Here is a 27,385-nt window from a genome sequence, read left to right on the forward strand (position 1 = left end):
GGTTCTGCCTTATAAAAAACGTAAAACTGAGACCGCTTTAAAACACTGAAGTCAGCATTGATGTTATTGAGTCTGTTCTCAACATTAACTGCAACTCTATAAAATTAAATAGCCAAGAGTCCTCCATCCACTTCAGTCAAAGTAGGAAATCTTTTCAGTAAGCCCGTCTCAGTTGCAAATATTAAAAGAAAACATTTTAAAACGCAGATGGCAGATCTTAGTTTGTTTACAATAAAACCTGCTTGTACAGTCAGGAAATATAAGGTATAAGAACTATGTTTTTTTTTTCTAGAAATAGGATCCAAATAAAAAAAGTACACTCCCAACCTGCCGGCTGATCAGTCACACTGCTGCTGGATTGGATTTTTATGGGGTATTGAAATGGACTGACTTGACTGCTGTGCTGGCCAGAGATTGGATACTGAGCTGTTGCTATGAAGAAACAACAAAAGAAATTAAAAATAATGGTTATAGAACCATGCAATATTTAATATTACCATATAATAGAAAATACAACGTATATTAGTCAATGTTTACGTACATACGTACAAACAATGCATTTGTTTGTACGTATGGTCACTTCTAGATTTACTTGTTTAATACAAACAAATACAGGTATGGAAATTTAAAAAAAAAAATCACTGATTTGTGAGGGAAACCTTCATGTGCATGATTTGCACACAAATTTGTGTGTGCAGGTTTTTTATAACTGCTTCTGGTATGAAAATTACAACCTGCAGAGAGAGATGAGATAAAGAAAATACTGTAACACAGCATGAAAAGCCTGGAGTATCAGGAGTCCTGCTCCCAAAATAAGTGTAAGATTCCTGGAAGTGGAGCAATGATATTTTCCAAAGTTACAAAGTGTAATTAATCTTAAATCTTTAAGGATTAAAACTGTTTTTTGGAGAATTGTTCACCTCAAGCACATCTTAACTAAAAAAATGAATGAATGAATTTGTCCCCCAACAACAATACTTCCCTGAGGCAAAGGACAAAGCTTTTTCCTCCTTGAACCAGAGGCAATTCTTTTAAATGTCCACCCGAAAATAACATCAGTAACAGCTTCACAATTGAAGGGGGCTTTCTTTAAACCTTTCATGCATGAATTATGACAACCTCAATCAGGATTTTTTTCTTAAGTATTTTTATTCATCTTTAGGCATGAAAAAAAGATTTTTGAACTTCATTTTTTTTAAACATGTACTTTTCAAAGAGTTTTTTTTTACATGTCCACTTAGGTGGACAACATACATTTTGACTTATGAATTTGGTATGGAGTGTCCAATGTAGTGGTTTATGTGCAAGTATACCATCAACACTGAAACAAATACAAGAAAAAGTCTAGGAAGAAGCTCCATACAAAAACATCCTACTTTGATGCTGCAAGCTAATCGGTCATACTGCATCTGGATTGTTGTGTGTCGTTAAAACCTCTCTTCATACACTCTCTCAGCTGTCTCTCACCCTGACATTTATTTCTCCGGGGATGAGCTGTATATCTCCTTGTCCAGATCCACCTGTTTGATGTCCATTCTCCTCTGAAAGCACCACTGTGTTAGTATTGGCTGCTGAGCAGTTTGCCTCAGAGCAGCCAGGGGTCAAATATCTTATTTAAAGCCAAATCAACACAACATGGTTCTTGTTGACTTTCTAGGTTTGCTGATGATCCCATTCTGCTCACAGCCAAGCTTTTATTCATTTTAAAACAGCACCAGGCACCCTTTAGAAACCTTTTAGGACTACTGATGCGGTGAGATCACAAAGAGTTTGGCGCTGTTGGCCTACAGAGACACCACCCTTGCCTCTAATGGTAGCTCCACAGCTGATCTGATTGTCTTGTAGTACTCCTGTTGGGTCGACTTTAAGTCAACACCAATTCTGCATTTCTCTCACTATCCATGTATCAATTTCCTTTGTGTCTCATTTTCATAATCAGTTAAATCCTAGTGATTCATCTCACGTATGTGAGTTTATAGCTTTTGGAGATAAGTTATAAACCATCTGCTGCCTGTTATTGATTTGCGATTTGGTTACATAAGCCACATGCTGCTGATTCAAAACTACAGTTTGGGTTTTATTATAGTTTTTTTTTTTCAAGCTTTAGTTTTTACCTGGATTCACCTCGGTAGTTAAAGCCACAATAATGTTTTGTAAAGATATGAGCTGAGCTTAAATTTCCAACCATCTGTTTCTGTCTCACTGTGAGAGCAGGTTTTACAATAGATTAAGACATATAAAGGATATAAATATGAATAAATACAGTGGATTAGGGAACAAAGAAGATCATCAAACACAGAGGCTGCTAACAAATTTGCATGCACAACTCTGATCTGAGGAAAAGTGTAAATTTGCTTACAACAGGGGTCAGCTAACCCTGTGTGCAGAACATCTTCTAACCTCTGAGGATTTTCCTACCCTCCCTTCTTCCCTCTCGCTGTAATCAATAACAGCGGGACAAGAAGCAATGTCATAGTTTTATTTACCCGCAAACATGTCTGTGAACTGGCTGATCTAATCCATCAAGGAGTGTGAGGGATTTATATTCATAATAACAAGGGAGGTAGATATCGAAGTTGCACCGAGAGTCCCGTGGACTGAGGGCCCCTGTGCTTTGTTCCACCTTGAAGGTCAGGCTGCCTAGCTGCCTGATAGGCAATGAATGCCCATGTGCCAGGGCATGATCAAACATATTCAAATACTTGTATTTTCCAAGGCCTCTCCTGTATCTCATTAGTCTGTATTTGACTGTGAGTGACCTTGAGAATTGTAGAAAACATTCACAGGAACAAACCAGGATTTCAAAATGCATTATTTGTTCTCAAGTTCTTTTTGCTGACAGTTTAAATGTTAAAGGTCAAAGATGATTGATAATTATCACATTTTAATGTTTGTGGGTGTGTGACTGCAGCCTTGGAGAGAAACTATATCTGATAAAGGTGAAATAAGCGATGTCTCTGAAAGGCACTAAATGATGAAGTGGTTCTCTCGCTCTTTACAGATGGCTAGAAGAAATGAGTGAAGTCAGGCATGTCGCAGGTAATCACAAATGTAATTGCATCCATTTTGAGGTTAGCCATGGCACTTAGCAGCAGCTCATATCCTTTTCATTTATCTCACTGTAGAGAGAAACGATGAGACTCAGGCCAACAAACAAGTAAATCAAATAACCAAACAAGTAACTTTCCTGTGTAACCAAGGGGCAGGGTTTGGGTAAAGTTGGGGGGTTTATGGGAAATGAACAAGCCTCAAGTGGCCACTAGAGGAACTCCAGTTTTTGGTATCTCTGCCTCATTTTTCAGCCACTGAGGTTGCTGCCTGGTTAAGTCAAAAAAGAGCTAAAAATTGAGCCAAAAAACTTCAGTTTAATACTTGTGATTTCTTTTATTAAGCCAACACTATTTCATCCATTAAACTACTCACTGCACCAACCACCACAATTTATATTTCTCCAACAAAAGTAGCATTCCAACACCATCACTATTACAAAAATTACATTATGCTCTGTGCTCTAAAATGCAACCACTAATGAAAATAATCCTAACATGTAAATTCTGGAAAAGTATGATAGTTTCATGAGGCCACAACAGTATATTCAGCCATCAAATCAAAATAATACAGATACAGTAAAAGATATCTAGGTGCAAAACAATGTTCATCACTATAGTACTAATAATTTAACTATCAAAAGGTCTTCTAAAAGGTAAAGATTTCAGACAGTAGGAGTGGGTGAAGGTTAACTGAGTGATATTTACAACATCCCATGTTTTCAGTCCACCAACCTGAGCCACAAGATTTTTGAAAGGCCACATAAAAAAATCCAATGCCCAAGCAGATATGTGACTATGTACATAAAATACAGTTTTTATACTTGCAATAGGCATCTGTTTGCGTGGGGAAGTGCATCTGCTGGTGCCTTTACATGATTTTATTGCTGAAGATGTGTGAAAGCAACACAAAGGCACACAGTGAATAAAGTGAATGCTTTCTATGTGAATGAAAAGGCAAATGTGTGCTTTAAAGAGCTACTATATACAACAACTGACAACGATTTATGGAATGATTTTCAGGATTTTGACTACTGTGTTTGAGTTGGATCAGTGTTCTCATCTACCAATGAATATTATCATATTTACACACAGGTTTTCTAGGTGAGTACACAAAAACTGTAATGAATATAAACAAATGGTACAACAGCAATTCTTTCCATTCACATAACATTGAGCAGTCCATCAGCAGTACTTCAGTCTGTTTTTAGTAACAAAGACTCCACCCTGTCAGAAATATGTTGAAAGAATCTCATTATGCCTGATATATATGATGTAAAATCAGGTATAATATAAATGTGAATAATAAAGTGCTGCTAACGGGTAATTCTCCTCTAATTATGCATTTAAACATATGATTCAGCAGTAATTGACAGCAACTTGGGAATTTACCTAAGCTGCACAGGTAAGTTAAGTAAAATAGATGACCAAAAGAGAGTTTGAGCTACTCAATACTGCAGAATTCAGAAATAAAAGCAAAAACACAGACCTTGCAGAAACACAGACCATAATGAAGTTGTTCTGAATGTTTGACCCAAGAAAGATGAAAGCGGTTTTTGAACAACGAAAGACAGACATTCATTTTAGGCCACATTTTTTCTTTTTCTTTCTTTTTGTTTTTATGAAAAAACGTTTGTTTGTCACTGAATAACAGCATGTAACACTCGAATGCATGACAGCTCTGAAGCCAATTCACCAGACTATGTTAGCTCAGGAGGTAATCTCACCACAAAGATACAGAGAGAGAAGATCCTACACCGAGAGAGAAGAAGCTCTCTGTCTGGATCAGGTTAGTCTAACCTGAAGCTGTACCAAAGTGATAAGGCTGAAAGACTGATGGTTGTATTAGACAGGCACTTAAACGGACACATTTTCTGGGTTTTGTGGGGCAGACTTTTGGCTTTGTGGCTGCTGATTGCGAGTGGGCACTTGTGTCATGGATGGATGATTTATGTATTCAACATTACTGCCAAGTTTAGCTCTCTGGTAGTGATCTGTGTAGATACTGTTCCCTATTTCCAATTTCTTCATTTGAACTGTGAAAAAGGAATGGTGTAAAAAGATAAATAAATACAGGAATGGAGAATAAATTTTGGTTCTTTTTGCATATTTATCTAGATATCATTTCCTCATGAGCAAAAATATTGTACAAAAAAATACATTGTTCTATAGTTTTCTACCAACAAAGAGTAAAAAGAGTAGTAGTTACATATATGTATAATTTGTGAAGAGTTGTTGCTAATTTAAATTTCATCATGCAAAAATTAACATTCTCATCATCTCACACCCAAATATCACAGTTTTTGTATGCAGTAACGTTCTCGGTAAAAGATACATAAATAACTTATTACTTTTCAGCAGAGTATTGGGACTTTTTTCTAAGGGCAGTGCCCCATCTGGTGGAGTGACATAGTCAAGTTGTACAGCATCAACAGTGCCAGAGTGTACAGTAACACAGCAATACAGTATGATCATTTAAAAAAGACATTTTTTGCACAGTGAACTTAAGCTACAGCGCTCTTTAACCAGATAGTCGCAAAAAAATCACTGTAACAGGTGACAGAACAGCACATATCAGTAAAATATTTAGTGAGGGGGAAAAAAGATGTTAAAAGAGGCCAGTTGATTGCAGATTTGGCTTTTCCTTCTGTAAAAATATCTTTAAAAATATTAAAACCTTCCCCACCATCTAATCTCTCATCTGTATATTTTCTGCCAGGCGACGCGGTGCCCATCGAGTTCTCGTTTCTATGTGTGACATGAAAGCAGCAGCAGAAGACGTCGTGGCAGAGCGAATCACACAGGTCTGTTCTGTTTGGTGGTGAGGACACCTGAAATGTGGTGACAGTGTGAAGAATATACTATTAGTGTATCCGTCTACTTCTAGTCAGCAGACTCTTCTCCTTTGCTGTTGATCTGAGAAAGAGTTTGTTGGAAAGTTCAGTCCCAGACGCTCAGAGCTGCGAATCGGCTCCCAGGCTGTTGAGCTCCTCCGGTGTGTGCTTCTCTGCCATGGCAGCAGTCTGACGGAAGCCGGCCGCGATATCATCAAATGTCCGGCCCTTGGTCTCTGGCACTTTGAAGTAAGTGAAGATGAAGAATATGACCAGTAGCACAGTGAAAATGACAAAGACGTAGGGACCGCACGCGCTCTGCGAAGAGACACAAGAAGCAAAACAAAAGATATTAGATTGATCAACTTATTTCTTAGTACTTGGAAGCAATTCATCTTTCACAATTCTGTTTTGTATCTTGAACTCAGTATCATACATAAGCACTGACTGATTGAATTTGAACGTGACTAAAATATCAACAAAATACACTTTAACAATAACAAAACAAAGGAGGAGTTGCTACAAACATAGACTTAAAGGTAAACTCATTTGATCCTACCTCAATATACAATATACATGTATAATTACATACAGTTATATAAGTCTACACACAAATTTCAAGCATAAAAATCCTAATAACCATAAAGCTAAATGTTGGGTTTAACTGTGCCTGTCTGTAGAACGAATGAAATGTTTTGCTTAAAAAGGGCTCAACTCATATCTCAAATCTGGCTACAAAGTATGTGTTTCATTTACAGTGACAGACTCTTGGTATAAAATAAGGAAGTCATCATAAAGAAGAACCTAGTTCAGCTTTACTATTTGACACAACCGGTCCAATAAATTAAGTCAGTAACAAATGCAAGAGCCTATGTTTTTGTGATAGTTATGTGCTTTTACTCACCGCACCATACTGGAAGCCCATTCCCACTATAAAGTTTGCAGTCCAGTTGGAAAAACCAGCGACAGCAATGGCTGAAGGCCTGGGTCCCTGTGAGAACAACTCTGCCACGATGAACCAAGGGATGGGACCCGGCCCGATCTCAAAGAATGCCACGAAGGCAAAAATGGCTACAATGCTTACATAAGACATCCATTTGAGTTGCTCCTGCAAAAATACAAGAGGAAAGTTTTTGAAAGTTGCACGTCAAAGTCATAAATCAGGTGACACTGAAGTGTGCCTTTGTCAGGAATACACCTACCAGCAGAGCCATAGCAATAGTCATGAGGATGGCTGATCCAGCCATTCCCAGCAGCCCCAGTAGGTGCAAAGACCTGCGTCCTGCTCGTTCTACGACAAACAGCTACAAACACAAAGAAATGAGGAGAAAGGTCAGTGTACCATATACATGCTTTGTATCACAAATCTGATTACAAGGGACCAGAATAATTTTTGAATTGTGCTTTGGTAGAACACAATCTGATGTTTTTGACACCTATAATGCTATTTTGTGTACTGCTGTACTCACCGACACCACAGTGAAAGCTGTATTAACCACACCGGCTCCAATGGTCGCATAAACGGGCTGCTCAACTCCAGCTTTCGCAAAGATACTAGTGGAGTAGTAGAAAATCTAAAAACAAACAAGTTGACATGTAGGTTGGTTCAGGATATCACCTCCTGATATCAACTTCACAATTTCAGTGGCAGTCTTTAGAGGGAATAATCTGAAAAACATGTAGGTCTTGAAACTTACAGCGTTAATACCAGACAGCTGCTGGGAGAGCTGCAGCATGACAGCAATGAGCAGGGGCTGACGGTAGAGGGGTGAGCGGAAAAGCTCCAGGATGGTCACCTTCTTCTCCCTCATCATCTGCCGGCTCTCCTCCTTCATTTCCTGCATGTCAGCACTCACATCAGTGGTGCCCCGGAGCTTCTTCAGCACTGAAACATGTAAGAAAAAAAACAACAGATGATTTAAAATGAACTTATGTTTACACATATGCCAGCTTGTATGACTTGTATGTATGTGCTCACCGCATTTGGCCTTGTTCTCTTCGTTCTTGTTGATGAGCAGGAATCGGGGGCTCTCTGGGCAGAGAGGCAGCAGGACGCACTGTATCACAGCAGGGATGAAGAGGAAAGCCAGGAGGAGAGGCCACAAGTTCTCGTTTCCCATGATCACTTCCAATCCAAATATCTAAAACCCACACAGACACTAATGAACCACCTGCATAGCTCCTAGCAACCACCAGTAGAAACAATTTATCACAGGATAAGACATATCACAAGACAACGAATGCCACAAATACATATTCACCAACCTGTGCAATGAGGATTCCAATGACAATGCCCAGCTGGTGTAGCGTGCCCAGGGCTCCTCGTAGGGCTGTTGGGGAAATTTCACCCACATACATGGGCACAAAACCTGTGGAGAGGCCACAGTACAGCCCAACCACAAAACGGCCAACGATGAGCATTTCCCACGACTTTGCCATCTTTGAAAAACCCATCAGAACGGCCGAGATAAAAGCCAGAATATTGGCCATGAGCATAGAGTTCCTCCTGTAGACATCAAAGAACAAGATACAATTTAGAAAAATTAAATGCAGGCAGGCTCTCAGCAAAGGACTAACATGCTGTTTAATACTAGCAGTGACTCAGTATGTTGTTTACCTTCCCAAGCGGTTAACAAAGAGTCCTACTGAGAATGAACCAAAGATGCCACCGACAGAGAAGACAGAAACAGCGATGGACCACACAGCTGTCAGGGAGCTTTTGGGAATGGGCTCATTGTAACGGTGATACCACGTTTGATTGATGAAGTTCTCAATAACCTAAGAAAGACACATTTCATTGTTACTTTTGTTTCCAAGGATTATAAACAGGATAAAATCTATCATACAGAATCATAACTCTGTAACTTCTGTCGGTGCTGTGCTTTTTTGGAAATCGAATTTCCCAGAGGAACCCACCCGAGGGATTAATAAAGTTCTATCTAATCTAATCTAATCATTTAACACATCCACAAGTCCCACTGTTGTCATAGTTGTAATGTGATCATTCCATGTCTGCATCAGATCACACGCTTGAGATTTTCCTCTTCTGAACCCTGCCACATAGCTGAAATGCCACTTTACAGCCAGCTGATGGCAGCACTGTATAATCACCAGCATTTCCTGGCCACCAGGAAGTTTATTAGACTCGGGTGTCAGGTTTCACATCCCCTCCCTTCACTGTGTCACCACATCCCAGACAACTTTGTTGACAAACACACCCAGGAGTGCGGGTGACGGTGCTTAAAAAGCAATGCCTGCTTCTGTTTCTGTGTGTCACGCTGACACCTCTGGCATGATTCAAGAAGGTCACTACCCAGTCCACAACGCCCCGTAAATGACTTCACCAGTATAGTTCTACTGCAACCAAAATCTAAGTCTGGATCATCTGGATCATGTGCCTTCGAGCTCGTGCAGCACATTTTTTGAGGCACTCTGCAGTTAATCTAGTCCCGGAGATCGTGATGTACTAGAGATCAGTGACGGCATGTGGAAAAAACAAACAAACTCTGAGATGTCCTTATTAGCAGTTATGAATAGGAGGCTTTGGCTTGTCAAGGGCTTTTCTGTAGTGGAGGGATACATATTAAATGACACTCTGACACTGTTAACACAGAGCCTGGGTCACATCCACTATCAACTTACACTCACAAGACCTTGTTGGTGATAAGTATGTATGGTATCATATACTGTACTGTCCCCCTGGCCTTCATCCCATCACGTCTGCCCTTTAAAAAGAACACGTTCACAGAGTTTATGCAAGCAGAGATCGAACATAAATAAGTACTTTACTTAAGTGCTGTAGTTTAGCAAAGCTGATGGAAAAGAGCAAAAGTGTGAGGAGAAAAGTATGTATTTACACATGATCTCCATCAGCTTTTACGTTCATATGAAGCTGGTTGCACACAGTTGTTTACTTATGCATTCAGAATTAGAGAGCAACACAATCTCTCATTTGGTAGTAAGACATTTTAAGGTAAGACTTTATTCACTGTCTTAAAAGGAGATGTACTATGCAAAGTCATCTCTTTTTGGTTTTTTCATTACATTCGCAAGTCAAAGACCAACACAGTATAACTTTTTTTCCTTTATCCTTGGATTAATAAACGAATATCTTAATAAACTGCTGCTTTTGTAAAATTCCTCTGAAACGTTGTATTCCAGTTTTGTTTCAAGCACGGTTGTGTTTGTATTACCAGCTTTATTAGCTCTCCTATTTCACTGGTCCATGAAATAGGACACCATGACACCATCAGGGAAGGTACTGTTCCCTAAAAGGGGGTGTGGCCAGCCTATCTGCTTTTAAAGCTACAGACACTAAAATGCAAAACCTGTGGAACAGAAATAAAAACCAGAGGTAAACTGGTATGAACTAGGTATGAGCTGAAGAGTGAAAGGCACATCCTGGGCACAGGTGAATCTTACATTAAGTTGCAAGGCTCCCGATTTGATCTCTACCAACTCCTAAAGGAAAGCATCTGGCTCATTAGGCTCCTAAATGCTCAAACAACTGTCAACTAACTTTGTTTTGAAATTTGTGCTGGACCGTGTAGTTTTTCTGTGGGTTTTTGAAGCTTCATCACTGCCTGCATTAACAGTTTGATCTGAAAAACCAAAGAAAGAGCTCTGCAAAACTAAAAGCAAACTCCAGGTTTAAGTAATGAAACAGTGTTTTCAACTCTTATACATGTTTTTCCACTGCCATCTTTTAATGGTTACTTTAAAACTCTCACCAACTTTAACTTGTTAGCAACAAATTACAAGGTGGCCCTTGAAAAGTTACATAATTGGTTCTTGTTCTCTAATCTCAATAGGCTACACAATCCAAACCACCAGCTGGCCTAAAGTACACATTGTGAAAACTGTCTATTCATACTGACTGGCCTTCAGCCTTGGTGATGAAACTGGTTGGGGACCAGGCTGTCAAGGTAAGCAATGTATTCAGCACACACAAAAATACTGAAAAAGGCAACAATAATATAGTTTCTCTTGTTTTAAGACCTTTATAATTAAAAAGCACTAAAATAGATGTGAACTACATAGTTATATTGTTTCAAAAGGAGAAATCTTTAAAGAAAAGTGAAGCACCCTCCCTCCTGCAATACATCCAATGAGCCTACATTCAAGTGTTGATCAGGCAAACATTCAAAGGCTGGAGCACAGGACAGCCTGAACAAGGCCCTTGAAAAGGCGTATCTAATCAGAGACACTCCAACACAGTACAAGGCTTTAGGTGACACGCTGTAGGTGATTATACGATGATGAACACGTGTTGCTAATAGTGTATAGAAAGATTTGAATACTATTAGCAACAATTTGTGACGTTTTATTCTTGAAAATAACATAAGACTGTGTGCAGGTCTAGATCACTTTTTAGCAAATAAGGACAAGCTTGCGTCTGTCAGAGTCAATCAACAGAAGATGAACTCAGGCAAATTTTCAGCTAAAATCCTTCACCCAGCTTCTTAGTTGTGACGATTTAACACATTTTATAGTTTATGCGCTTTAATTATTTTTCTTTTACATATTTTAGACCACATTACTATCATGATAACCTAATATGATAATCAGACTCTTAGTTTTATTTCACGTCACACTTTTATTAATATTAAAGGAATTTAGTGGACTGAAAGCTTCTCTAATTGAAAAGGGTCCTTCATATCAAGGTTGAGCATAACAGAGAACAGCTCAGTTTAGGAGGGTCTGTCTGGGCCTCCTTCCTAGTACCTCTGTGTGGGTCAAAGATAACATAAAAGGAGTGGAGCTCTAGCCTGTCTGGAGACACACCTATTACCTGCAGAGAGTAGTCTGAGTAGCCATAGGGTGTGTTCAGACCAACGCAAACTGAGCTGACAGTAGTTCTCACACGCAATGCGACACAGGCATTCCTTAGGAAATGAATGTCTTTGCTGTACCTTCCTGTTAATAAATCGACTGTCTGACTTAGTCTTCTGGGGGGCTTTGGAACATTGTTTTTGTGATCTTTTTTGTTACGGGGATAAGTCACTGTCTGCCTCCTAAATTTAATTTCTAAATTTCATTCTCAAGCATTTGCCAGCTGGCTTCAGGTCAAAAGAGGTCCATGTTTGGGCATAGACACTCTCTGTTGCTCTCTGTTGATCCAGATGTCCTTGGACCCATTAGGCCTAAATTCAGCTATTATTACCTCACCTCTTAACCTACACCCTCCCTTTTCTGCGATGTTCTTCAAGGCAGCAAGTGAATTAACAGCCAACTGTGGAACAAAGTTGGATAGCTGGAAAGCACTTGATTGGCTTGATTGATTTCTGCAGACCCAGAGATTCTGGAAGTTTTTTGGAAACCCTGGTTATTTTATGGTTATTCTGAAGGCTGTACTTTGTGTTCCTTCGTCTGATATGACAATAAACACTGAACGAACACCTGTTGAAACCAAAAACTTTCAATTTGAACCTTTATGACAACAGCCTCTTGTTCATGCCTCACTCTCCTTTAGCTTTTTGTAATAAGACAGTTTACAGCTCACCTCCTGGGGGGCGTTGATAACACCTGTGTTGTAGCCAAACTGCAGGGAGCCAATCACCGCAGTTCCAACACTCATCAACAATGGAAGCGTTATTTGCTGAAAGAGAACAGGGAAAATATTGTCAGTAAAGATACCAGTCTGACCAGTTAATCACATTTTGCCATGTGTCCATGAGCTGGCACAGAAAATCCCACAGATCTCAGTTTACTGACCAAGAATGGAATTGATGACAAGTACATTTTCCACCCTGATGTAGTTATTATAATGTTTAATGAACACACTGTTAAGATTTCCTGAAATATTTTAAAGACACTTAATATACTGCTACAGTACATAAAACTGTGAATATGGAGCATAAAAGATGTTCATTCCAAACAGACAAACCGAGAAAAAAGAGAAATCCACCGTCGAGCTGTAACTATGTCTGTTGAAGACATTATTAACAGACTGAGATGAATAATGGATCATACAAATATTTTTAGGTCTGAGGGGGGTCACAGGTTTGTCCTTTCAAAAGCTTTCCAGATTTCTGAGTAAAGCTGCCTTGTGAAAAACGTCCAGGTCAGACTCAGGTCTACTGATCTTATTGTCTGTGCTCTTATTCCTGTTATTACAGAGTTCATTTTTAGCTTGATCTCACCAGAGCCCAGTAGATTAGAAGAATACCAAGAAGTTAACAAACCAGTGCATGGTATGTCGCTCTCAGTTTCCAGTTCGCAGACAGGGAAGCAAATGCCTCGAGCTACTGTCCACCAACACTAGGGCTGCCACGATTAGTCGACTAGTCACGATTACGTCGACTATCAAAATCGTCGTCGACTGATTTAATAGTCGACACGTCGTTTGAAGCTTTGTAAGATCCCAAAAGACGCAGGAATAAGTAGTAGGATTTAAGAGTGAAATAACGGACTGAAACAGAAGATGGCAGCACTGCATGTACAAGGATGCTAGCTGCAGTTAAACCCCAAAGAAGAAGAAGCTGTGTCCCAAAATTCATAGCGCAGCCCAGCTCAGTTTCCAACAATGGCGGCAGCTAGTTAGTTTTAATATTACTCTTATTATTCTTTCTGGGTCACAAAATAAACGTTTAGCATTTTTTCAGGCGATAATGTAGCTGTGTAAACCTCAAATATCTGTTCAGTTTATCAAGACACCACATATATTCGGAAGCGCTCTGACATTTTCAGAGACGTCTGTTACCCACTAGCTCGATAGCTAGCCGGGGGCAAGGCTCACTAGAGCCCGTGAGAACACCGGACTCCCGGCAAATCGTTTTCAAACCCACTGCCGTCTTTCGCTACTCAGGTTAAACATGATATATAAGTCACTTAGATAACTTAAAAATGTTATTGTTTGGCTTTTTTTGTTGTATTTTATTTGTTCCTGAGTAAATCGGTTTGGCTGAGATTAAAGTTATAGTTTTTACACAGCTGAATAAACATCAAGCAGACAACTGATTATCAGATGCTCGAGAATATACTCCAGTGTCCTGTTATATTTTAGATAGCAAGGAGTTTATTAAACTTTACCGAAACAATCTGCAAATTTCATTAAAATTTAATAAACTATCATCTTGTCTTTATTTTTAGTTAGCACATACCGTAAACACTTAAAGCTGTAAGCTAATGATAGTTATATAAGAGCAGATGCATGCTGGTGCAATAAGCTGTACGTTGTACGTCCAATGGATGCATGATCTGATTAGTCGACTAATCGCAAAAATAATCGGTGACTAGTCGACTATCAAAATAATCGTTTATGGCAGCCCTAACCAACACTGACCCCTTTTATCATTTCTGCGTCAGCTAACTGTGCATATGACCACCTCTGAGTGCTAGTTTTCTGAAAACATCGGTTAAACTGTATACCTTAACATTGCATTTTCTTATTTATCTCAAAAGGCTTCACATACTCAAGATTAAACTTCGATTAAATCCAGTGTTGCTTACTATTCCAATCCTTCATTTCCTTAAAAGCAGTCATCTTGTTGATGATTAATGTTTTTTTTTTCCTACCCCGCGTGATTCATGCCAAATCCTTTGGTACAGTGATTCATAACAGATACCTTCCTTGTATTTTGGCAACAAAGGATCTGACCTTTATGAGAGTAGATGTCACCTCAAAGTGTCATTGTTTTAACTTGAGTATCCTGAAGAAACCTAGTTTTAGTTTGAAGTATTTTTATATTCAAACCCACTGAACTGATTAAGAGATGACACAAATCAAGGATCTCCCCTTCGCTTAGCTATTACATTTTTTAATAATCTCAACTCCACCTTGAAACACCAGCAGAAAAAGTTTCCAATGGCCATTCAAGTCTAAGAAGTCAAGCTCGTAAAATGAACAAACATGAGGTAAAAAGGAGGTGAAAAATCACCTTGTCTAAAGGTTGTTAAAGTCTTTAACATGGAGCAGTGCAGAATGACATTTGTTCCTAATTTCACGGCCAGCGAATTTTCAAAGCTAATCAGGTAGAAAATTTGAAATACATTTCACATTGCTCTTACCAAGAACTTTTATGAGGAACCCATAATAATGTGCCATTGTCCACATCTCAGTGATGTTCTACAACATTCCGATCTGGTGACCGAAAATCAATCGTGGTTTCGTGACTAACATTTCAGATTACTTCTATTCTTATCACTCTGGTGGTGGCCATCAGAAGACTGTCAATTATGGCCAAAAAGGAAAGCACATAACCAACAACACTCAGATAAGCTGTGGCATTTAAAGGTGAATGAATAGGGGCCCAAGAGTTGCCAAGAAAAGATTTCCTCATGATTGCGCCATCAGTCACCTGAACTGCTAACACAAGGCTGATTGGTTCCATTGATTTGTGTTGTTGAGCGAAATGCCTCAGAACTGAGATTCTTCTGATAAGCCTATGTTTTTGGTTTGATATCATAGCTGCCCAATTTCATTTAACTTCAGCCTGCTGAAGCCTAGTATTTCTCTTGGCTGGTATAAGTGTAACCTCACATGGCCTGCCTGTCTGCTCATTCATACATTATTCTTACACTCACTGTTTAAATAATCCTCTCTGATTAATAATCCCCTTCCTTAAAGTCGTTCTTCTCTTTCCGCTTGCAAAAGCTTAGGTTTAAACAGCAGGTGACCAGAGATAATCTGCTTACAACTTAGGTGATCATATCCTGCCACCAAGTAGATATTGTTTCCTAGAAAGTTGATTCTGTTCATCTAGACGTTGTGAGAGGAAGGAATGTTTACTCACTCATCCAAGTGACTGATGAGTTACGAAATGTCTTTTCTTCAGAAAGTGCAACATCCAGATCAACCGAATTGACTTCCTGGAATTTCCTTGCTTGAATGACTGAGCATGCATCAAGATCAGAGAAAATTTGGTTTAAAAGGGGGATGAAGAGAAAGATGGCACCAAGATTGAGTATAACATTGATAATCTTTAACTGTCACTTATGCAAAGATACTTGACTTGAAAAGCAGAGAATAGTTCTCCTGAATTAAATCTTTTTGATATAGAAATATATATCAAATTGACAAATGAAGTTGCAGAAGTTTGTGATTACTTAATGAGCTCTTTTTTGGCTTTTTTGCATCTTAGCATCTTTGTGGGTCATAAAATCAAAACAGATTGGTAAAAGAAGCTTTCAGTAGTTATTCCAGCCTAATTTCACAATATTTTCCAATGACGAACATTTTTAAAGGAACAAAAAAAAAACAAAAAACAAGAAAACAGCCCAACAGGTTTCTTTTTAAAAAAACAAAACATTCCTCATAAAGGATTTGAAAGGACTGCGCCTGTAATCAGCTCTGTAATGCTGCAGGTATTTAAACACAGGTATTCTTTGTGTTGTAGGCAGCTTGGTTACATCTAAAACTGTTTTTTATGCTCCTCCAGAGCAGGAAGAAGAAAAAAGTCTGTGTGTGTTTTGAGAGGCGGTAACTTAAGCTCTGCTCAAAGCAAAGAAGAAAAGAAAAAAAATGAGGGCTTGGCTGAAGTCATTTACAGACCAGCCTACGCCTCTGAGCCAATAGCAGCTCTTCTCGGGAGCATGTCTAGAGAGGGTCACTAGGTTCATATATGTGTGTATAAACATAGATATACACGCTCTTTTCAACACTGTGGGCAAATGATCAGAACAATCATGACTGATGTCTCTCAGTTACAGCTACAAAAAAGACAAGAGGCAATTCAGTGACCTACCAGCTGTTTTTTACTCTAAACAGCTAAATCTTGACTGGCCCCTTTGGGGAAAGTCATGCTTTGAGCTTGTTTATGTCCCCTTTTGGGAACAGCTGCAATTATCTGCAAAAAAATGTAGAGCTGCAACAAAAAAGTACGGAGAGCAGCATGTGTCCAAGTGAAATTGAAAACTTCTCTGTAACATCTTTACCTTCAGCTTATAGGTGTTTCTGTGCAAGCCAGCCATTTTTATCCAAACATATACTTGACATCATTTTATCATGCTGGAAATTAAAAAGTAGGTATTTGTTCAATAAAACTGATTAATTGGCTTAGCCCAAAATGACTGATGCAAGTTTCAGTTAAATCTCTTATAGGTGAGATCACTTGCACATAGGAACGAGAAGAGCAGTATAATGGATGACTTTCTCAAAGAGGAAACAATGAAGTCACATCCGAAACAACTCTACTCTATGTTTAGAACCTCAGTGGTGATGGCTCCTCTGCTCTTGCTTCAGCTCTCCAACTTCAACATAATATTACCGTATTGTGTGTGTATAACCTCTTTTTAAGTTTTGTGGATATTCTACATGGTTATGCTGAGGATATGTCGGCCAATTTCCACTGGAAATGCCTTTTGGTTAAACTGTCAGCAAGCAATTTGCATTTGCACTGTTAAATTTTTATATATAACTTTAATGCACATAAAAAAAAACAGCTGCTTGTTTTTAAGTGAAAATACATTGATGGGGTTTTTTTTGCACTAATAAAGTTGAGGAGTTGTAAAGTATTTTGTCTAGTGTCAATTATATCGTCAGTTATATCATTATTGCAAATTTTCAAATGTATATCGTGATAAATATTTTTGGTCATATTGCCCTGCTCTACTGCATACCACAGCGTTTAACAGTCGGCTCTAATTACAGGAATTCACACTCTGGGGCGGTGCTACCACGAATATTCAAAAGCAATTCCAAAGAACTGTAAAAGAAAATGTAGAAAAGATAATACTGTGTCTGTGACATTAACAGAAGACAGACAGAACTTAACATGCACTTTTCAGATATAGATGAAAAAGTTTTGAGTTTACAAGTATGCCATTAAATGCTTATAAATCTTTTTTTTTTTAACTTTCGAAAGTATAAAAAGAAGGAATCTTACAAAGAAAACACAAAACATGGATCCAGGGGTCAAAGTATCATTACTTTCCTCCTCCCACACCCTTAAATATGGTCTAGATATATGCAAATGTTCTCTCTTTGCATGGACAAAGTAAAGCAGCCAAATGCATGTGCAGTGAGGAAAAACCTGCCGAGTCATGGCTGTGTTTATGGTAGCCCTGGTTGCTTAGCAGCCCTTAGCTTGCTGCTCTTCCTGAGTGTAAACAGACAGACATCAGAGCTCATAAAGAATTATTAAAACAAACTGCTGAAATGGAAAAGCACAAAATGTGGATTTGAGCAAATATTAGCACATTAGCAGCTCCCATTCAACCATGCTGCTCCTTTTCTTAGCCCCTAGAAAACCTTTAGGCACTTTCACTGTATAAACGTCTAAAAGACATAATGATTTGTTCCCCAAATTAGGATCTATGCAACCACACAACAACAACAACATCCAGAACCTTCTAAAAAGTTGAAATTCAACAGACATGAATCATGACATTGAATCTACACTTCCTACAACTATTTTTTAAACAATATAGTGTCTCTTTGTTCAGTTAAGCATCTAATCTGCTTAAACACAAAAAGCCAAAGGAGGAAAAGGAAACTTGAGCTCTGATAAACAAAACCAGCTGACATGAGGGTGATGTAAAACTTTGAAACCGCAGGGCGTTGTGATAAAATAAATATTTAAAGAAAATCTAGGGTTTGGCCACAAAATAGTGTCAACAGGAAATCCAACAGTGCTGCAAAAACCACTGAAGCAACGAGGTAACTGTTTACAGCTATTGTAGCTGCAACAACTATAAAAATAATACTAACCAGTTCTATATAGTGCTAAAGAAGAAGACCTTTTACAGATACAAGAAAGTTAGCGATCAAAATATGCGTTCTGCAGAAGCAATTATTTATAATTTATAAACATATCACACTATTTTTTAAATAGTGCATCATTTCTTATTGACCTAGTTACAAGATACTGAACTAAAAGTACATTTCCCTTTTATATGTAGCAGAGCAGAAGTGTAAACTCAAATCAGACGGAATTTCTTCAGAAGCAGGTATGTGTGTGCCGAATATGAGGAGATAATTTCACTTAAAAAAAACCCAACAGAAGTCTGAAGCCCTGAGCATTTTTTTTTAAAAACGGGGCCATCTGAAAAAATCCATCTAGGCAGTTGTAACATTTTACTCCGTGCCAAAACTCAATAAGGTGTTTTGTACACTGCTGAATCTGTAACTCATCACAGCCACACTCCAAGAGGTTTCTCTCTCGTCAGTACGTGCTAGAGTCATGGTTTGGTTTACACACCTACCATCATGTCCCTCCACCACTCCAGGTCACCGCGGCAGTCTCAGCTTACACTGCTGTAGGGAACCCAATATGTGCCCTCCTCCTAAAGTCACCTGACTGAAACAGCACATCGTGCTCTGTGAGCACTGTTTCCAAATAAATTCCATGCTTCTTATAAGGAGAAAAAGTAAAAATACACCCTTGACATTATAATCTGGACCTCACAGCCCAGACACTATAGCAGACACAGATGCTTGCACTGTATTTATTATGGTATGTAAACTCCAAAGTAGTTTCATTCTATGCATGTTATGCAATTAATAACACATGACATAAATACTGCAATAATGACAGTTTAGCTTAGCAGATCCTAATATGGAGTATACTCTACTGTTGTTGTTTCTGTTACAGTTGTTGTCATGTGAGATATTAGTCACCTACATGTTTGTCCTGTGACCCTTTACTGTCATCCTTAAAGAAATTGTTTACCTCTAAATGCTGTATACACTTAAAGTAAACAACATTTCAAGAGTGCCCGTTAATGCCTTATCTACCAGTACCAATGAAATTTCTGCCAAGCTCAAGTGAGATCAGATAAAAATGTATTTATAGCTGTGCTCTATGCTTGGGAATGTTAGTCTCACCACTGAAAGCTGTACACTAATAATGTGTATGTGGTCCTTTATTTACTATATCATCTTAAGTTGGATGTCAGCTGTTAAATGCAAAATAAACACCAGGAGACACGAGTCAAAGTTTAAATAACTGTTCACATGTTCCAAAGACTAAGCATCATTGTCAGCATCAGTATATTTAAAAGAAGGAATAAGCAAATAGGTAGAATAGTAATTACAATAAATACACAAATATTGATGCTGGATGGGTATTAATGATATAATTCTTAGACAAAGAAATAAAAGTGTATTTCTGGGCAGTAAATACTGCATAATTTAGTCCTATATCTTTTTAACCTGCATAAATAAATGAATACAACAGACAGTTTGTGCTGTTTCTGCTGGACAGTCAGAGGTGACACCAGACAATTAAAGGTCAGACATAAAAGTAATGCCCTTGGTCAGATCTGATTTGTTAAATAGAGCTAATCCCAGTGGAAAAATGATGTCAAAAGAAACCCAAAGGTACACTGTATTTCAACAGTAATTTGCAGAGTGACCAGAGGTGGGAGTGATGCAGTACAGTGAGCTAGGGCTGGGCCATATTATACCGTTCACGGTAATACCGGTATAATGTTAGGCAACGATAGGAAAATGAAATATCGCGATAGAATGGGAGTAAAACGCGCATGCGCAGTGCCTTTGTTTTCATACGCACATGGCCGATTGTTGAGTGAAACAGATGAACCAGAATTGGTTTGTAAAAATGGTGCAACTTCAGTGATGTGGAACTGGTTTGGTGTTTGTCCGTCAGATACACAACAAAGCACATTTTTTTGCAGAACATGCAAGCGGCCGTTGTTATTGTCATATTTGTCGGACTAAGATGCTCTTAAATCTGGGAGTAATCTGGGTCCTAAACTCCGTATGCTTCAGGTCAAACAACACTGCAGCATCACTTAGAGTTAAAAACTGTCTAAATTCTTTCATCTTTAATAAAACGATCAGCATTGCTGCTTTACCAGGTGTAACTATAAAGTTTAACTTCCAGGCATCCATGAAAACAAAAGTTATTACATTTAACGGAGTTAGAAGTTAGCAGGAAGCTAGCGGAAGTTAGCTCGCTAGTTTCGCTAGTTACCTAAGCATGATATAGCACGTTCTGACGGAGAGATTTCTGAAAAAAATCAAACGTACAGCTCTGCTATCACTTCCAACATAAATGAAGACAGGAAACTAAACAGCAGTGACGTTTGTAGGGTTACTGAAGTTGGGCTAGCTGGTATATAATGATGTGCTACGTGATCGCTAGCGACACAGCTATGTTAGCATAACATAAACAGTGAAGCTGGAGGACGAACACTAACACTTTTCCACTTATAAAAGTTAACGTGAAGGTTCTTCATGGTTAGAGACAAATGCAATCGCATGGCAGGATGCTGTAAACGGACCAAACTTCAGTCAGGAGAACAACTGAGATAATCCATCCACAATACGAGGTTAGTCATTAATATACTGCAACAACATGGGAATAGAGCAGCTGCCAGAGAATTCAACATTAATGAATCAATGGTACAGAAGTGGAGGAAGCAAGAAGAATGAGTTTAATAAAGTTTGATTTATCTGACTGCTTTGTTTCGCTTAATGTGCCTTATAATCCCGTGCACCTTATGGTCCGAAAAATACGTACTGCACACTGCAGTTTAATGTTGCAAAGCACCTCTTTTTAACTTCAGTGGATATTATACATGGTTATGCTCAGGATATGTCAGCCCATTTCTACTGGAAATGCCTTTTGGTTAAACTTTCAGCAAGGAATTTGCATTTGCACTGTTACATTTTTATAAAGCTTTAATGTACATAAAAACCAGCTTCTTGTTTAAGTGAAAATAAATGGAAGGTTGTCTTTTTGCGCTAGTAATGTTGTGGAGTTGTATTTTGTCTCGCATCAATTATATCGTCGGTTATATCGTTATCGCAAATTTTCAAATATATATCGTGATAAATATTTTTGGCCATATCGCCCTGCTCTACAATGAGCACTAATGAAGTGAATTAAACATGAACTCCTGCTTCCCTGTTCATCTCAATTAAACCCCCCCTGGATCTCTTAATCCCTAGTTTTACAGTAAAGCCTCATTATGCCCCATTAATACATGGCTGACAGTTACATTATAAGACATACTGAAGAGAAGTAGTCACGCAGATGAAAGTTAATCTACTGGACTGTCTTAAAGACAGCAGGAACTGGGTATTGCCTGAAAGGCTGAGGACGTAGAGGAATCAATCGAGTGCAATTAAGTCTGTACAATGTGAGGCTGTTTTTTGGCACTGGATTCCCAATCAAAATACCTGCTGTTATGTTAAGGCTGTCAGGAATTTGACATTTTAAAGGGCCTCTCATTTAAACCAGAGCAGCCATATACTTGTTCCCAAACAGCATTGCATTCTTTGTAGAGAGAAATAAAAAGGCTGGGGAGACTTTTCAGTTCAAAACAAACCTGTCATTCAGGATTTTTTTCTCTAGATGACGACGATGGCAGGAAAACCAACATATTTCATGTGCTTTAGTTGCCGGCTTAACCAAAATTTGATTTAAGATAAGAGTAAAACTGAATCAAGATTTTAAAAAAGGAGATAAAATAAAATGAAGTTGTGTAAGTTGGAACTACAAACCACAAATTCACAATCAATGACAAAGTCCAATGTGCGAAATCAACAGGACCACACCGAGTACTTATAACTCTTTCTACAGTTGGTTATTTCTGTAAACAGTCCAACGCAATGCTAAGCCAGGCATGAAAATCCTGAGCACGAGCTATCGATAAGCCCACATGTGCACAACTACAGTGTTGGAAGTAACAAATCGCAAAGATGACGTGAAAAGCGTCTGTGAGGAGAAAGCTCCAAGCTTCACAACCCTGGAGTTGGCAACTGTGTATTCCCTTGGTGAGCTCCCACTCTCTCTGGAAATCTGATGTGTTCATGTCACAGTGGAAAGTGGGAACAGTGAGAACTTTTCCCATCATGTCAACTGCAACCCATCCAGCTGATAGGCCACAATAGCACGAAGCAAGCAGTGGAAAAAAAGCATGAAGATATGAACAAACAGCTAAGGAAACATTTTCTGACCACCATGTCAGACTGAGCTGCCCTGGTGCAGCTCCACTGGGTTTAAATGGGCTTATATCAATGAGAAAGTAGGAGGGGGAAGAAGATTGAAGTCCTTTGCCTACGTGCCTCACTGTGTTGCATGCAAATGGTGACCAAAAAGCCACACGAGGACAGAGACAAGGTTATCAGGCGGCAGATAAGTCCGGCTTACTTCCTGAACAATGAGCATCACAGTCTATAACGAAAACTGAGTGATACCTTTAGACTGTCTAATCACCAGTCTGAAATCCAAAAACATGAGCTGATAATTGATTAGGCAATTAGTAGATACTGACAATAGTTAGAGTTCATCACTCATGTCACCAATCTGGACAAGTTGAGTACCCAAAATGTGCTTGTTAGTTTTTTGCTTTTAATCAGTGTAAACTGAAGATGGAGCAAGTCTGAAATCAGCATATGACTGTCTGAGAACGGATCTTGCATATTTGGTCCTTTTTATCCAAAAAGCAATGACTTGATACCTACACAATAACATTTATTTGAGACACTTTTTAAAATTTGACAGGTTGTAAAAAATGAAACTGTACGACAGCATGATAATTAGTGAGAGAAAATAATTCACACATCTGGATACATGAATAATAATGTGTAAATTATATGTAATATTCAGCTGACAGGATTGTTGATTACACAGTTGTTGTTTGACTTATTACATGTTAGATTTTTATTTTTATAACATTAATATCGTTATTATTATTATTATTATAGCCTCAAGTATCTTGATGCATTCTCAATCATCCAGGAAAGTAAATCTCCAAAAAGTTGATGCTGTTCATCTGGACGTAGCGTTTTGTGGGAGAAACGTTTCGTCACTCATCCAAGTGACTTAAGTGACCTCCCAGCCCAATGTTCCTTCAGTGGGCTGGTTTCAGTCATTATGCAAATGTACTGTTTATAAGATTGGGGAAACCTGCATTCAGCTGAGACTGAAGAAGTCACTTGGATGAGTGACGAAACGTTTCTCCCACAAAACACTACGTCCAGATGAACAGAATCAACTTTTTGGAGATAGCCTCAAGTAGCAACGGCTAAATTGATTCAAGACCTAGAGCACATGGCATGTTGACATGAATTATTTTTTGCTTTGAGATTATTTTGCTATCACTTTTTCTGCTGTAAACATTTTAATGTATAATGTCCATGTATGTGTATATATGTATTTCAAGTAGGCTTTTTACAGGAATAGACTCCCTAAGCTACAGACTGCAGTGACAAATAGTGCATCACAACTGCACACACACGTATGGAAGGCTGACACATGGCAGTGCCTCTCATCTTGTTTCAAGGAAGAATTCAATCATAAAAAAATCCCCTATTAAAATTATGGCATCAAATACTGAATCATAATCCACATTTTGTGCGGGTACCTAAAGAAATACTTTATATTAAATATTAATCAACTTTGACTTTAAGTTCAGGAACAATATTATGATATTGATATTTGTAGTAAAACAAAGTTGTTTCCTGGGGTGTAAGACACTGCCAAGCCTTTACTTTGGAATGCTTTTTTCTTTGTTCCCGTTGGAAAATTTTGCAGTATAGTGTTACGTGGATTGGGGTTTTTCCTCCATATACAAAAACTGACACAACCCGGGGAGCTTTTGACCTTCCACTAAAGGAAAATTACCAGAAGCATGATTATTTTTATCAGCTCTTTTACAAGTGTATAATTGTCTTGTAGTTATTGGGACAGAAAGACACAATAAAAGAGTGTAAGGAGAGTATGATCTTCCATTTATGCTTTTTTGCATTTACAAAGTGACAAAGTGAGGGAGTTGCAAAAGTTAAAAAGCTTCATTCAGATAAAATACCATATTTCAAATGACACCTCTTGGCACAAATATTTTAGGCCCTAACACACACACGCGCACACACACACACACACACACACACACACACAAATATACATATATATATACACACACACAAGTAGTATTATATTATTATTATTATTATTATTATTATTATTTATTTGGTTGTTTATGTTGGCTCAAAAGTGTCACAGAAACTGGGCTGGACCCTGAATGCCCCAAAATACCGCATGGCGATGACTACCACAAGAGCAACGTGACGCACAACAGAGCGCGATAACCCTTAAAAGCCCCTAATTAATATCATAGTAATAACATAATAGACCATAACTAAGGTTGTGCGCAAATAACCCAATAGAAACATGAAAATGCACTTAAAACGGTGACTTGTAGCAGTATAGCAGGTCACCCGGTTCACCCCAGAATGTAAATATTAGCTGCATTCTCGCGGACGCCACATTTAGGAGAGGCGCCCTGTTAGCGCTGAAGCTCTCGTACACGGACTGAACGAAGCTAACACAGACCGGACAGGTTTGACAAGGAGTGAACCAGTGAAGTGTAATTACCTTTCCTTGATCCATGGCAGTGCAGGGAGTTATTTCTTCTTTTTCCTCCTCTATTTCTTCTTCTTCTTTGTTTCGGCTTTTCTTTTGTCGGAGCTGAATACGATGGAACAACTTCCTGGGGGTGTCCCGGTGCGTTTCGTTCACAAATCAGTCATCCCCAAAAGTTTTTGTTCCGCGGAAATGACCTCAAACTTCAGTCCAGTTCTTTTTGCTTTCTTTCCTATGAAGAAATTATTCAGAGGTCTTTCTGTGATATAAAAAGAAAAAAGCCGGGGAAGCTGTGGCTGGAGACCCGCTCCCGTTATTTGCCTCCTGCTTCTTTTGTAACTTACGAGCTTCAGCAGCTTTTTTACAAAATTTACAGCTTCTGTGCTGGGTAAAGTTTTCCAGGATGAATCCTAAGTGTCTTTTGATGCTGGAGTAGTGCCGCTGTCACGATTATGAAAACAGCTCTTAGGCACATGAGCCGGTTTAGTGTTCATATACAAATTGTTTCTGACGCAATAAGTAGTAGGCGTGGCGCTAATGAAGGAGGTTGGTCCTGTTTGCAGCCAATGATGGGCATCACAGGCAGGGAGGACGCGTGGTGAGACTGCACGCACGCTGTGGTGGAGGTTGAGTTATGACTGTCGTACTTTCTTGTTGAATTTCAGATCAAAAATGTAAGTTTCTAGTGCTAATTCTTTCAGCTCTTTTTACCAATAACTACAAAATTAATATTTTCTTTGATAGATAGATAGATAGATAGATAGATAGATAGATAGATAGATAGATAGATAGATAGATAGATAGATAGATAGATAGATAGTATTGTGTTATTCCCAAATAAATATAAAATCGTACAGTCTATGATAAGCAAACAAAATACTTAAAGTAAAAGTGCCATGTGCTCATAGTGCAGGCCATATATTGTGAATTTTGTATACACAACATTGGAAAAAAAAACAAAGAATATAAAACAAAAATTCTGTCAGGGGCCAGTGGTATCCCTCAATCTACTAGATATGCCGATGGTATCAATTTGTCTGTTCGTTCTCACTTCGTTCTAAAGTTATCACATTTACAAGATTTTCAAAAAAAAGCCTGACCTTTGACAGCCTGACCTTGAGGGTGAGGTCACTGAGATTTGAGCTCATACAAGATTTTTAGAAGATACTCCTTTGGTATCTTTTTCAAAATTGTAGGTGTCATCATTCTTGATTTATCACATTCACAAGATTATTGGAAAACTTGACCTCTGACCTGTGACCTTGAGCCCAAGGTCACTGAGATTCAAACTCAACGGATATATTTAGTAGATACCCCTATGGTAGCAATTTGAAAGCCAAAATGTGACCTTCCTTGCTAATGTGAACTCCTTTGCTTTGTAAAGAGACAAATATAAGAAAGTTAAAGTTTAGTCTAATGCAGCAGTATTTTTACTTTTTTTTACAGTAGCCTTTAAATGGTGATGGTAACCTGATGGTTACCTGATGCTAGATTAGGAGACTTCCAGTCTAGACTTGATTGTAGCTACATTTATTTTTATTTGTGGTCATTTTTATCATAGTCCACAAAAATCTTCATAAATTGTGACTTTTTAGTGACTTATAATTTTCAGCCTTAGTTGTAGCGTAGCTGATGGTTTCCAAAAGTTGATTCTGTTAATCTGGACGTAGCGTTTTGTGGGAGAAACGTTTCGTCACTCATCCAAGTGACTTCTTCAGTCTGTCAGCTGAGACTGAAGAAGTCACTTGGATGAGTGACAAAACTTGAGAATGCATCAAGACGTAGCTGATGGTTGCATGATGACACCCGTTCAATAAAAAACAAACTTAAGAAAAGTGACATCCTATGATGTTGACCTTTGGAAACTAGAGCCAATCAAGATGTGAAATATTGTCTCTATATGTAAAAGTAAAAATGTTTTGCAGTAATTTAAAGCACCAGTTTGGCAATATTACTTATACTGGGTTGATCAGATCCCCACAAACTAAACGTGGGGCAAAATGTGTGCTTATGTGGGACACACTGTTGTCTGAAATTTTGACATTTATTAAAAATAAACCAATGCATTATATTTAAAAGCAGGTTTCTGTCTGGGGTTTGAATACTCTCACCATCCAAAGACATGCATGTTAGTTTAACTGGTGATTACAGTGGTGTGAAAAAGTGTCTGCCCCTTCCTGATTTTCTATTTTTCCGTATGTTCATCACACTGAAATTTTTCAGATCATCA

General features: G+C 38.4%; 1 protein-coding gene across 2 annotated transcripts; it reads right to left on the reverse strand.

Annotated features, from left to right (window-relative positions):
• Positions 1-3,364: 3,364 nt before the first annotated feature.
• Positions 3,365-25,642, reverse strand: slc2a1b (solute carrier family 2 member 1b). 2 transcript variants are annotated; one of them, XM_085457453.1, is made up of 10 exons: positions 25,168-25,642; positions 12,384-12,479; positions 8,499-8,659; positions 8,147-8,387; positions 7,860-8,022; positions 7,579-7,766; positions 7,351-7,455; positions 7,084-7,185; positions 6,786-6,989; positions 3,365-6,199 (listed from the first exon to the last, which is right to left on the reverse strand). In XM_085457453.1, the coding sequence occupies exons 1-10, from the start codon at positions 25,180-25,182 to the stop codon at positions 6,002-6,004; spliced, it is 1,473 nt and encodes a 490-aa protein (XP_085313579.1). In that variant the 5' UTR covers positions 25,183-25,642; the 3' UTR covers positions 3,365-6,001. The 2 variants fall into 2 exon arrangements, with proteins under 2 accessions (XP_085313579.1, XP_085313580.1); XM_085457454.1 differs by lacking the exons at positions 12,384-12,479; positions 25,168-25,642 and adding an exon at positions 9,524-9,588.
• Positions 25,643-27,385: the final 1,743 nt, after the last annotated feature.

This window comes from Copadichromis virginalis, linkage group LG5 (assembly GCF_057382275.1).
Source record: "Copadichromis virginalis isolate Kocher_CV1m ecotype Utaka linkage group LG5, C_Virginalis_male_GT1.1, whole genome shotgun sequence".
NCBI classification, from domain to species: domain Eukaryota; kingdom Metazoa; phylum Chordata; class Actinopteri; order Cichliformes; family Cichlidae; genus Copadichromis; species Copadichromis virginalis.

What these genes read in the sequence shown, in the direction of transcription:
- slc2a1b (XM_085457453.1), bottom strand. An exon ending in AGCTGTCTGGTATTAACGCT is followed by an intron (nt 7,456 to 7,578) that starts GTAAGTTTCAAG and finishes GTTTGTTTTTAG; the next exon opens with ATTTTCTACTACTCCACTAG. An exon ending in CTATTGCTATGGCTCTGCTG is followed by an intron (nt 6,990 to 7,083) that starts GTAGGTGTATTC and finishes GTATTTTTGCAG; the next exon opens with GAGCAACTCAAATGGATGTC.